The sequence below is a fragment of the Prionailurus viverrinus genome, chromosome C1 (assembly GCF_022837055.1).
Source record: "Prionailurus viverrinus isolate Anna chromosome C1, UM_Priviv_1.0, whole genome shotgun sequence".
In the NCBI taxonomy this organism is placed as follows: Eukaryota; Metazoa; Chordata; class Mammalia; order Carnivora; family Felidae; genus Prionailurus; species Prionailurus viverrinus.
This window is the reverse complement of record NC_062568.1, coordinates 161070718-161083950: the sequence shown is the minus strand read 5'-3', so window position 1 is coordinate 161083950 and position 13233 is coordinate 161070718. Positions and strand designations below refer to the sequence as shown.

The 13233-nt window shown below is 42.1% G+C and overlaps 1 protein-coding gene across 1 annotated transcript in view; it reads left to right on the top strand.

The window, feature by feature from the left end:
- Positions 1–1082: 1082 nt before the first annotated feature.
- The window catches only part of RAVER2 (ribonucleoprotein, PTB binding 2), a 93104-nt gene continuing 80953 nt past the window's right edge, over positions 1083–13233 (top strand). Inside the window, exon 1 of the mRNA XM_047872104.1 lies at positions 1083–1316. Coding sequence (XP_047728060.1) covers positions 1083–1316 — 234 coding nt within the window. The remainder of the gene's footprint in view (positions 1317–13233) is intronic.

Below are 13233 nucleotides of genomic sequence, written 5' to 3'. Positions count from 1 at the left end.
AAAATATTTTCCCCTATCGGAATAATACTGGTGTTAAACAGGGTTTATGTGTTTTACAAATAAATTTGCATGCTACACACTTAGATGCGTAGTCCTCTCTGCTGATACTCATTTGGGCTGGCGCCAAAGGGTGCTGATGGTTTGATCTGATAACATCACTTTGGCCTAATCTAGTTCTACAATGTCACTCTCCCAGTTTCAATTAGGGTATTCTCCAACCCCCTGCCGTAACTCCTCTTCCATGTTAGTCTTTGTTTCAGGATCGCTTTATAATGTTGTATGTGCAACCATCCAGGCTTTTTACATTTTAGTAGTTTCCGACAGGGACGGGTGAGGAGCACAGGCTTTCTCGTGCACAACTAGCAAAATACTTTGCTATCCGATTTTTCCAAATACATAACATTTCCTCCAGAATATCTTTGTACTACCTAGAAAATCTCAAATTTTATTTTTCATCGTAAACTCAAACTTCTTTGCCACATATGCACATCTTGAGCACAAAAGGTTAAGGTCCGGGAGCCTGCAGGGCACCTCCCCGGGTTTGGGGAGCCCGAACCGGCGTCTGCAGCCCCCGAGCCGCCCCAGCGCGGGAGTTTCGAGGAGAGCCCGGGGCAGCTGGGCGTCACGTGGAGGGGCCGCGCAGGGTTCGAGCCGCCACCCGGGGAAGCTGCCGCTAAGGGGCCGCATCCCCAGAGCCCTAGCCCGGGCGTTGACTACGGCCTCGCGAGGAGGGGAGCTCGCCCGCCTGCCCACTCGCGGCCGCACAGGTGTCCGGGTGGCGGCGCCCGGGCCCCCACCCGCGCGCAGGGCGGGCGGGCGGGCTAGAGGGATGGGCGCCGCCCGTGCGCGGGGGCTGGGGGCCGAGGGGGAGGTTCCCGCGAGGTGGTTCTCGGGCTCCTCCTCGGCGCTCAGGTTTCCTCTCCCGCCCGCCGGCTGCTGGCTGCGGCGCCGCCTCCCTCCCCCTCGCGGCCGGGCCCACTCTGCGGCCTCTGCCCGCCTCGACCCCGCCCGGGCCTCCTCCCGCTCTCTCCGCTTCCCCTCGAGCCTCCGGAGGAGCCCGCAGCCGCGGGGCGCCCGGGAAGATGGCGGCGGCGGGAGGCGGCAGCGGCGAGGGGGGCGCGGGCCTGGGCGGCGCGGCGGGGTCGGGGTTGGGGCCGGGGCTCTCCGCCGGCGCCAGCGAGGACCCTGCCCGGGGCCCCGCGCCCAGCGCGCTGCACCCCGAGGAGGTCGCTGCGCGGCTGCAGCGGATGCGCCGGGAGCTGAGCAACCGCAGGAAAATCCTGGTGAAAAACCTGCCCCAGGACAGCAGCTGCCAGGTACGAGAATAGGACATTGAGGCGGCCCGTCCCGGGGACATCGGGGCAGGGCTTCCGAGGGAAGCTGCGCGGGGGTGTCGGAGCTGGTGCCCGGCGCCTGAACGGTGGAGGGAAGGAGGGCGTCGCTGCAGAGTTAGAACTGTCTGTGGATTTTGCAAAGCCCCCAGGCTTCCGAGCTGCGGCCCCCGGGCCGGGTGGCACATTAGGAAACTGAGGCTCCGAGAGGCGAATCGGCTGGTCCAAGGTCACGGGAATCGGGGGCGGCTGCCCTCAGTCTGCCCCGTTCTTTCCTTCCCCTGTGGCCCTTGGGTGAGTGTGGGAGGAGAGAAGTCGGGGAAAGAGTAGGCGAAAGGAAGTGAAGGAGAGTGGAAGTGAGCCGAGGAGCACAGTTTTGGGGGGCTAAGTTTTCGGGGCCACCTTGGGAGGGGCAGAGGGCTCCCCCCTGGGGTCCTCCGGCCTTGGGTGTGCCGTGGGGGGCGGGGTCACGGAGAGCTGAAAGTGAGTTTTGCTGTTGCAGAAGCACTTGCCCAAGTTTGTATGAAAGAACTCTGCCCCCATCCCCCCCCCCCCCCCCCCCCCCCCCCCCGGTTTACCAAGGCCCCGGAATGGAGAGGTTATCGCTGCGCTTTGGGGAACCTTGCGGCCACCTTCTGTCATTCCAAGTACTGGAGGATTTGTTACTCAGTGACTCTGAGGAGGCTTAAAGATAGGCTACTTTGTGTCTTTGATCCAGATTAACTGTTGCTTTAAGATCAGAAACTGCATCTTTTTACCCCCCCCCCCCGCCTTATTGCCAAAGTCTACATGCTCATTGTAGAAAAGGGAAAAAATACAGAAAAGCGCAAAGAGGGGAAATAGAAATCACCTGTGCCTTTTCTCTTTAATTGAACTATGGTTAACACAATGGTTATATTAGTTTCAGGGGTACAACATAGTGATTGGACATTTCTGTACAATAGGTATTGCTCACTACAGTGTTACCATCTGTCACCATACAAAGTTATTACAGTGTTATGGACTGGTTTCCCGATACAGTTCTTCTCCTGCCCGTGAGGTACTTCTAACTGGAAGTTTGTACCTCTTAATCTCCTTCACCTGTTTCACCCATCCCCCCCCCACCTTGTTCCTTCTGGCAACCACCAAGTTCTGTGTGTCTATGAGTCTGTTTCTGTTTTGTTCTTTTGTTTTTTAGATACCACATATAAGTGAAATCACATGGCATTTGTCTTTCTCAGTCTGACTTATTTGACTTAGCATAATAATACCCTGCAGGTCCATCCATGTTGTCACCAGTGGCAAGGAAAAATTTACGTATTTCTGATATTTAAAGACAGCCGTTGTTAACGTAAGGTACTATTCTTCTCCCTTTCCCTATGTCTATGTATACATATGTATTTTTGTTTTACCAAAAAAAAAAAAAGCCATGTCTGATTTTTCAGTGTTTCTTAATTGTCTAGATGTTTGTGTATATTTCATATATAGCTTGAATTTATATATTTCGTGTGGATGGAGGAGGGTAGGCTGTCTGGTGGTGGCAGATTTGGGTAGATTTATGTAGTTCCTTCTATAAGGGGATACCGGGAATTGTAAGTGGGCTGGCGATTGATGATTGCAGTAAGACCCGTAAATAATGAGAGCAGTGCCTCACTATTTTGTAAATAGACCTTACATAGCCATTCACAATAAATGAGAGCATATAACCTTATAATCCGTATGCATGAGGGACCATTTTGTTTCAAAACGCACTGTAAAAAGACTCTGTCAATATGATATAGCTCATCCCTCCTTCAGCTCTTTCCATCATTGTCCACTTCCCATATGTCAGGTAAGATTTTGTGATGCTACCTGTAAGAACACCTGCAATAGGCTGATTTCATAGAAGCAAATTTCCCCTACCCATGCAAATAGAAGACAGCAAGGGGCTCAGTGAGAGGGAGGCCTGGAAGAAGCAGGTGGCATTAAAAAAAGTTGAAGGAATAGCAGCTCTGTGTGTAATCTAGGAAAAGGGAGATGGAGAAGTGCCTTAATTTTCTTTTGTTACCACATTCCCTTGAATTCTAAAAATATTTAGACACAAAAGTTTGGACAGTTTGCTCTATTCTTGTTTTTCTTTTGGTATCTCTCATTTCCCTTATTAAGAGCCATGAAAATAAATAAATAAAAGGGTCCAAACATGGGGACAGTTTTAATTGGTATTAGTGATGAATGGAGGTTTTTTGAGAATTATACTGATTTGTATTTTTGAGGTATTCTTTCTCTGTTATGACTTTATCTTTAGCCTAAATTTTGGAATTTTCTGTAAAGTAGCAAGTATAAACTATTGAATAAAATTGGAGTAAGGTCTAGATGAGTTAAGATACTTGCTGTCAAGTATCTTAAAGTTTTACGTTAAATACTTATGCCACATTTTTTGAGAATTGAAGAGTTTCATCTAAAAACAAAAGTTGTTAGGAACTAGAGATTAATTTCCAGACTTGTTCTAGCATTTTTTTCTATTCTGATTTATATTATAAAATGTTTTTAATATTTCTGATATGTAGTTTTAAAATCTAAACATGTCAGTGTACATTTGAGCAGTGTTTTTTTTTTCTGTCATCTTCTGTACTTGTATTTCTGCTGGTTTTCTGATCACAATCATAACTGTCAGTGGTCTGTGTTAATTAAGTACAGTAGACCAAAGAATGCTAATTTTTTTTTTTTAACAATTTTCTTTTTTTTTTTTCAAAGTTTATTTATTTTTGGGACAGAGAGAGACAGAGCCTGAACGGGGGAGGGGCAGAGAGAGAGGGAGACACAGAATTGGAAACAGGCTCCAGGCTCCGAGCCATCAGCCCAGAGCCCGACGCGGGGCTCGAACCCACGGACCGCGAGATCGTGACCTGGCTGAAGTCGGACGCTTAACCGACTGCGCCACCCAGGTGCCCCAGGAATGCTAATTTTTAAAAGCAGTTGAAAGTCTTTAGATTAATTAGATTGAGAATAGCTATTTTTATTGGTTGAATAAAATTAACATACACTTAATCTACTCTTAAATTGTAATTTTATGAATATATTCTGCAAGGATTTTTTTATATTTTATCTTTTATTTCCCTTAAAAATTCTAATGTCTAATTCTAATGTCTTTCTCAGTGGCTGCAGCTTACTGTCAACTTAAAAATGAGGATTTAACTTTAATTTTCTGTTGTGCCTTTTAGCATTTTATTGCTTGGCTAAACTACCAATTTACTCCTTATGAAACAACTAATATGGTTTAGGAAAAGGTTACTATTTTTTGTTCAGTTATTAAGTAATAAGATATTTTGAATGCTCAAATTCTTGTTCTTTTCTAGAAGACTCTCTAGGTTCATTCATTCATTTATTCTAGAATATTACATTAAAGATCAAGGCCATTCCTCACTCTAGTTCTCAAGCTGTATAGTTATGTCTCTAGAAAAGTTACATTGCTAACTGATTAGTAGGAGCCTAGTAATACTCTTTGAACGTTTTTAAAGCAAGGGTGTTTTCTTTATTAAACTTGATTTTCATAAATCTTACTCAAATTTTAATTTTAGGTAAAAACAGTTCTCAGAAGCTGTCTCATTGAATAGTTACAGTGCAGTCAGGTGCTGTCTGGTTGGTCTCCTATGTTTTCTCGAATCCTCTTAGCCCTCTGTGTTTTCATAGTCTCAGCTCTGGCTCATGTCCTTTGTCATCTCTTGCCTAGACTTATTACAACTTTTCTGTTTGTCATCTACCCTCATTATTGTCCTGTGTCTTATGTTTTAGCCCATCCTGCTTATTGCTTCCCTTGAGAGAACTACTCAAAGCACAAATCCAAGAATGTCACTCTACTACAAAAAGAAAAAAAGAAAACAGAGAAGAAAGGAAAAGTTTAGCTTTGCATTCTCAAAAGAGAAAAAGAGGGGAAAAAAGAGAAGGAAAAGTTTAGCTCTACATTCTCAAAATCTTCCTCAAATGTTCCTCAACTTCTCTCTTTTCCTCAAATCATAAGGAATAGTGAAACTCAATTAGCTTATTCCAAGAGTGAAATTGCTTTGAAGCTTCATGTTCTGACTGAAAATTTCATGTTAATTTTATGTTCTAGTAAACTTGGATTTAATGTAAAAACAATGACTTAAACTTGTTTCACTGCCTTCCAACTTTTTCTCATAAACTTGACATGGAAGATGCACATATTTATCCTATGATTTTTTTTTAATGTTTATTCATTTTTGAGAGAGAGAGAGAGAGAGAGAGAAGCAAGGGAGAGGCAGAGAGAGAGGGAGACACAGAATCAGAAGCAGGCTCCAGGCTCTGAGCTGTCAGCACAGAGCCTGATGGGGGGCTCACACCCACAAATCATGAGATCTTGACCTGAGCTGAAGTCGGATGCTTAACCAACTGAGCCATCCAGGCGCCCCATCCTGTGTTTTTCTGTGCTCCTTTATTACCATGGAGTACTCAGACCTTGTGTTGAAAGGCATGACATAATAGGATAGAAATATAAGATTCTAGAGTTTTTGTAACTTGGCCCCTGCCTACATTTGCAGTCTCCTTTCTTATTATTCATGCCTTGGATTCTGCTGTAGCCTTATCAACCTACCTACATGCCGAAGTGTTTCAGAACATTGTGATTTGAATATTTATAGAAATGTCTTTGAATGTTTGTGTTTTGGAATGTAACTTTAGTGATTATTTTATAACAAATAACATTTCTAATAATTATAGTGAATAATAAACAGTGTTAAATGCTGGTTCTTATTCAGAATAGCCGTTGTGAATGTGTCTGTGGATAGTCTTTTGCAACTATGAACTTAGAATTTTATTTTAAGGTAATGTTCTAATATGTGTTTTTGTTGCACTTTCTATAGATTGTTTACATTTGTTGGTTAACCTGGTTCTGTTTCAAAAGAATTGTTACTGGGGTTTCAAAATGGAGAAGACAGTGGCATTTATTCTCTCTGCTGTTTGAATTCACTCAGTTTTCTCCTAAATGTTACGTATGTGTACATGTGTTTTGTTTTTGTTTAGAAGTTAGAATCTGGAAGAGACTTTATTGTGTAATTAAGAGAAAATGTGAAGGGCTTAGGGCTAACAGCCAAGGTTAGTAATAGAAACAAAACGTTGTATTGTCTCACTCTGGGCATTATTAACTTTCATTTTGAAGTACTCTATTATAATAGTTAATGAGAAGCTTGATGGTTAATTCACCGAGGTCCATTTCAAAGCATAGTATTATCAACTAAGCACTTTTTAGAATAACAAACCACCAAAGGTAGAAAGTTCCAGTTAATTTTCTTTTTTTTTTAATTTTCTTCTTAAAAGCTACTTATTCCTGTTTCTTCTGTATTTGTCAGAAACCTATAGCATTTTCTCACATATTTTGTGTTCATTAATTGTGAGATTTAAAAAAAATTTTTTTTCATGTTTGTTTATTTTTGAGACAGAGACACAGCATGAGCAGGGAAGGGGCAGAGAAAGAGGGAGACACAGAATGTGAAGGAGGCTCCAGGCTCTGAGCTGTCAGCACAGAGCCCGACGTGGGGCTCGAACTCACTAACTGTGAGATCATGACCTGAGCCGAAGTCGGGCGCTTAACTGACTGAGCCACCCAGGCACCCCAATTGTGAGATTTTTTTAAATAATTTTTTTAGTGTTTATTTTTGAGAGAGGCAGAGAGCAGGGGAGGGGCAGAGAGAGGGAGACACAGAATCAGAAGCAGGCTCCAGGCTCTGAGCTGTCAGCACAGAGCCTGACGTGGGGCTCAAACCCACGAATCATGAGATCTTGACCTGAGCTGAAGTTGGACACTTAACCAAGTGAGTCTTACAGGCACCCCTAACTGTGAGATTTAAAAATATACATTATTTGTTTTCTCTAATAATCAGTAATTACTGTCTCTTTTCACAAGAGCGCAATTACTCACTTTTTCCTAATGATACTGGGATATTTTTACATTTTGAAAATATTCTTTTTCTTATTGAGAATACCATTTTGCATTCTTGATAAGTTGTTATTCTTAGTGTAGTTACTTAGCGTAGTTTACACAACTTAAAAGTTACTTGTTTCCTAGTGTAGTTAATCAGAATTGCATGATGGGTTCTTTTCTGTATGCTTTATTATTCCCAATGTAACAAGGACACTGAAAGCTGCTAGAGGGACATCTTCGAGACTTCTGGGTTGCCCCTGGCTCGGTAAGTTTCTGTCTTGGCAGGATTTCTTGCAGAGTGTTTCAGCAATGCTTGTTCTCTCCTCTGAAAACATATTCAAGAAGAGGAGTCCTTTGTGGTCAGTGTCACGATGCTGGATGTTAACAAGCAGTCTAAAGAAATCTCAGGTGATTTATAGGCCATTTCCTAATTAATGACCAGCTTATGTTTATAAATTATTTTTTGGACTTGTAACGTGTTTTCCCATAGAATAACATGGCAGATGGTGTTTAGTGTTGTCGGTTAGCACCTTAACAGCTATTTGAGGTTTCTGATGCTTCTGAAGTTTAAGCTGATTCTAAATAGTACAGTAACATCTAAACAGCTTTGTGCACCAACAGCTTCTTCCAGCTTCAAGTCATTGACGGGTACACTTGTGCCTTATGGCCACGCTCAAGAAAGCTGTACTTATGGCAATTGCTCTTTAAACAAACAAGATCACGAACATCAGGGAAGCATTAAATGAGATCATCTCTGATGGAAGGCTGTTGCTGAAAAGGGGTCCCTCTGGCCCCCTGAATTTTGTCTCTTACTACTTCTGTGTGGATTTATCTTCCCTACTTTGTAGCCAGCAGTCCTTAGGAGCTTTCAGAACCCATTTCTTAACTGTGGGCAGAAAGTTTTATGCTTAGCTCTACTTAGACCAGCTGAAACAAGACAAATAAAGGAAGGTTAAAATGCAAATAGAGAAAACAAAATTCTAAATTTAAATGTTCTATGATTGCTTGTCTGAAACCTTGGCGCTGTATTTTGTTTGCCTGGGGAGGCAGTTGCCTTGTCTAAGAGGATGATGTGTATTGAGAGGGGTAATAAATGAGAAGCGGGAAAATCAGACCACCTGGAATGCTTGTCTGTATATTTTGGCTTATGATTATCTGCAGAGGATTGTCCTTGGTCGCTGTGCTGAGTATCGTTCATTTGTTCTTCCAGATCTGTCTCCATCCTTCTCACCTGTGCTGTGTCCTGGGTGGCTTATCTTTCTGTAGATTGCACTAACCAGGCTCTCTCATCCTCTAATTTCTGGTTCCATTTGGCCAGAGCCACCAGTGGGAGATTAAAGGGTGAAAGAGAGCTAGGTTGGAGCATTTATTCACCCAGCTCCCTTTCTACCAGGATACCTTGGGTTGGCTGTTTCCTCTTTCAAAGGTCACAGTTCCTTTCCAGTGGCACACCATGCAACTAAGCTCTTTGGGTTGTTGTAATCATAATCCCTCTGCCAGGGGTTATGGGAGACTGTTGTTAACCATAGTTTTTTTTTATTTTTAAGCCTTTGTAGATAGTGTCTTTAAAAAATTCTCTTTGAGGTGACCGGGTGGCTCAATTGGTTGAGCATTCAACTTCAGCTCAGGTCATGATATCACGGTTTGTGGGTTTGAGCCCCACGGGGGGGGGGGGGGGGGGGGCTCTGTGCTGACAAGCTCAGAGCTTGGAGCCTGCTTCGGATTCTGTGTCTCCATCTCTCTCTCTGCCCACCCCCCCCCCCCCGCCCCCACTTGCGCGCGCTCGCTCACACTCTCTCAAAAATGAAAACATTAAAAAAAATTCAATTACTTAGTTTTTGAGTATGCGATGTTTCTTGCTCAGAACCTGATGCTGTTGCCTACCCAGTTTCCTTTCTTTCCGTCGTCTTTCCTCATAGAACCCAGATTTTCCTTTGAGGCTCTTTCCCTCCCTCATTACTTAGCAATTATATGACTTGAGTCCGTTTGATAGAAGTCACCCCATTGGTTTGGGTGACATAAACCAATAAGCAGTGTTCTTCCCTTTTGGCATGAGAATTAAAGCATGGGCCCCCTAAGCCAGTCACTATATCATTGTTCCTTGACTGTAGTGATTGCTTCAACCCAATATAACAAGAAGCTTAGGACTTTTGTTTGCTTGTTAAGGTAAGGAGTTCTCTTCCTACTGGATACAAATGCAGAGGCACATTGCCCTGATTGCTGCTGGCTATCTGAGGACAGAGCAGACATCCAAAGGGGGATTGGACTGAGGTGGAGGAAAAAGAGAGAGAGAGAAAAGCTGAGCTAGAGCCCTGGTCAAGCTATATCTGAAACTTAGTTCTGAATTTCATACATATGCAAGCCACTGATTCCTTTTATTTCATGGATTTCAAGTTGGGTCTTACGTTACTACCAACCAATAGTATGCTAATTAATATAGAAGTAAAAAAAAACACACAAAGTAAAATCTCAGTATTGGAAGGGATGGCAGAAGTTATTTTATCTAACTCTTCTGCTTACTGCATAAATAAATCCAATTTAAAGTTCTCAACCCGTGAACTTTTAACACCTTTACTTTCAAAGACATCACTGCTTAGTAAAGTATCCTACTTTACCTTCAGACAGCTTTAGTGTCTTATTTATACTGAATATATAAAATTAATTTCCCTGAAATTTTGATTTCTTGATCCAACTTTTCCCCTCCCATAATAGAGAATTTGTCATATTGTTTTTTAACTTACAACTTCAATTCCTTCAAACCACTAGTTTTTCGGATGAGTCCAGAAAATTTCCTCACAGACTTAATTCTTTTTCCCTGAATGCATACCACTACTACTTTGTTATTGTATATCTTAAAATGTGGCACCCAAAATTGAGTATGATTGTCTAATTGAGATCTTCCAGTAATCCCTCTGTAAGAACAAATTTCTCTCTCCTTTAGATATCTGTAGCAACAATAAAAAATTTTGTTCATTGGGTGCTTACTATTGCCAGACACTGTATATTTTGTTTACATGATACTTACCCCTCATTTCAAGACTGTAAAATCAGAATTTCTCCGGGCACATGGGTGGCTCAGTCGGTTAAGCGTCCGACTTCAGCTCAGGTCATGATATCACACAGTTTGTGAGTTCGAGCCCCGTATTGGGCTCTGTGCTGACAGCTCAGAGCCTGGAGGCTGCTTCACATTCTGTGTCTCCCTCTCTCTCTGCCCCTTCCCTGCTCATGCTGTGTCTCTCTCTTTCTCAAAAATAAACAAACATTAAAAAAAATTTTTTTTAATTAAAAAAAAAATCAGAATTTCTCATTTCCATTTTATTGATAGGGAAACAGATGCAAAATTGATGTTAAGCAGTTTGCCAAAGGTCATTCCACTAATTAGTGGTAAGGTAAAAAGACTAATGTCTGTTTGGTTCCAAAGCTCATATTCTTATCCTACACTGTATTATACTTACAATTCTTCTCCACACACACTGTAGCGTGTCCTCCAAAGGACAGGAATTATGTAATATTTACCTTTGTGTCACAAATATTTCACCTAGAGCCTGACACATTGTTCCAAGGGAAATTTAAAACAGGATTACCCGCCTACTTTGTTCTAAAATTTTAGACTTCTATTAATATGTCTGACATACTCAAGTATTCATGACTGACTTGCACAATGAAGAAATTTTGCATTGTAAGATTGTGCTGGCTTTTTTGGCAGTGATGTTACTCCATTTACTCATAATTCAATCAGTCAACTGTTTATGGCTTATGAGTAGGTTGAAAGCCATAAACGCTCTCTCCAGGAAAAGTGCTTAATATTCCTAGACACGTAGAAATTTGCATGTAATTCCAAGAGATTATGGATCTCTTGTTACGCCTGATCTCACTGGGGAATTATAGACCCAGGTTGAGAAGTGCCTTTCCAGGCTAATATAATTTGGTCATATTTTTGGGACTTCACGTGAGTATGGACCATTTGAGCAGATCCAGAGCTCAAAGAGTTTTCATCTGAATCTGTTGTGGGCTATGTTTATGCCAGATCCTCCATCTGGGCAAGAATATAAATCAAGCTCCTTAATTTTCTTTCTTAAAAAAGTCAACTGAGGGGGTGCCTGGGTGGCGCAGTCGGTTAAGCGTCCGACTTCAGCCAGGTCACCATCTCGCGGTCCATGAGTTCGAGCCCCGCGTCAGGCTCTGGGCTGATGGCTCAGAGCCTGGAGCCTGTTTCCGATTCTGTGTCTCCCTCTCTCTCTGCCCCTCCCCCGTTCATGCTCTGTCTCTCTCTGTCCCAAAAATAAATAAATGTTGAAAAAAAAATTAAAAAAAAAAAAAGTCAACTGAGTCACTTCATGTTTGTTGTAAAAGCTCATTCTTCTCCAGCCTCCCCAGCAGTACCAATGGACACTTGAGGCACTATGCCTGGCACGGAGGTTTACAAGGAATTGCAGTGTATTATTTTCTCCTTAACATGTACTAAATGTCAGAGACTGATACGAAGAATGTTTCTCTTTATTATTTTTAAAAATTTAAAACATTTTTTTAAATGTTTATTAATTTTTGAGAGAGAGAGCGTGAGCAGGGGTGGGGCAGAGAGAGAGGGAGACACAGAATAGTCCGAAGCAGGCTCCAGGCTCTGGGCTGTCAGCACAGAGCCCAATGTGGGGCTCAAACCCCCAAACCGTGAGATCATGACCTGAGCTGAAGTCGGATGCTTAACTGACTGAGCCACCCAGGCGCCCCAAGAATATTTCTCTTTAAAACATGGGAAGACAGTTGCCCATTGTGCTCTTCAGTGTTCTTCACAATAAGTATTTGATAAGAAAGAAGTTTCTCTCTTTTTTTAGTTTTCTGAGTCCCTAGCTCATTGTGGGCTCTTAAACTTGTTTTTTATGCATTTAGTGCCTAATTCTGTGCTTATTTTTACTATCATTATCGTTAGGTTTGTGAACTTATCACTCCCCTGTACTCATGCATTTTCCTTGTGTTTGAAGCTTTCTGTTAACTGTTTGTTACCACAGGAATGCCAAAAGAGCATTACAACTCATTGAATTTGTTCAAGCCTGTATTTGTATGCGTATACTTTGCCTCTCTTCCTGTCACCTTGACCTACTTCATCCCACCCCTTTTGCCCCAGCCAATTGGGCTTTATATCTTTCCTCAACCCACTACTGTAATTTTCTTCTCTTAGCTCCCAGCTTTTATTTTCTGGACTTTGGATCTTCTGTTACCCACAAGTTAAACTGCTTGCTTTTGAGTGCAGATTCGTCTCCATTTCCCTGACTTTATATCCTGTGGGCTTTTTACAGCCTTATCTAGAGTATAGGTAATGGCAAGAAACGAGAACATGTGAATCTGGAAAGTTTTGAAATCTCAAACATACAGAAAAGTACAATACAAAGAACTTTTCTCCCTGAACTGTTTGAGAGTGAGTACCGCCATGATGTTTTACCACCCTGAGTCCTTCATTGTGTATTTCCTACAAATTTGGACATTTTCTGACATAACTACATCACTACTATGAAAGTAAAAATAACTGCCACCTAATCCTCAAATCACTAGGATAACTGCTAGTTATCCCACTAATGTCTTTCATCGTGGAAGGGTCCAGTTCAGAATTATGTATTGCACTTAGTTGTGTCTTTTTAGTCTTTTTTAGCCTGGAATAAGTCCTTAGTCTTTGCTTGGCTTTTATGACCTTGACCCTTTTGAAGATGAGATGGGTCAGTTATTTTGTAGAATGTCCTTCAACTTGAAGTTGTCTGATATTTCTGCATGATTAGATTCAAGTGAGGTATCCTTGGCAGGACAGGGTGGTACACATTTTAGATTTTGGCTCATTGTTGGTAAAATTAACTTTGATCATTTTGACTTTTATTAAAGTGGTATCTTCTCCATGCAGAGATTTCCCTTTGTAATCAATAAGGATTTTAAAGGAGGATACTTTAATTAAGACTGTGTAAATATTCTTCTATTCCCTTTCAAGTGTTCAATTTATTTATATTAAAAATAGGCTCATGGGTT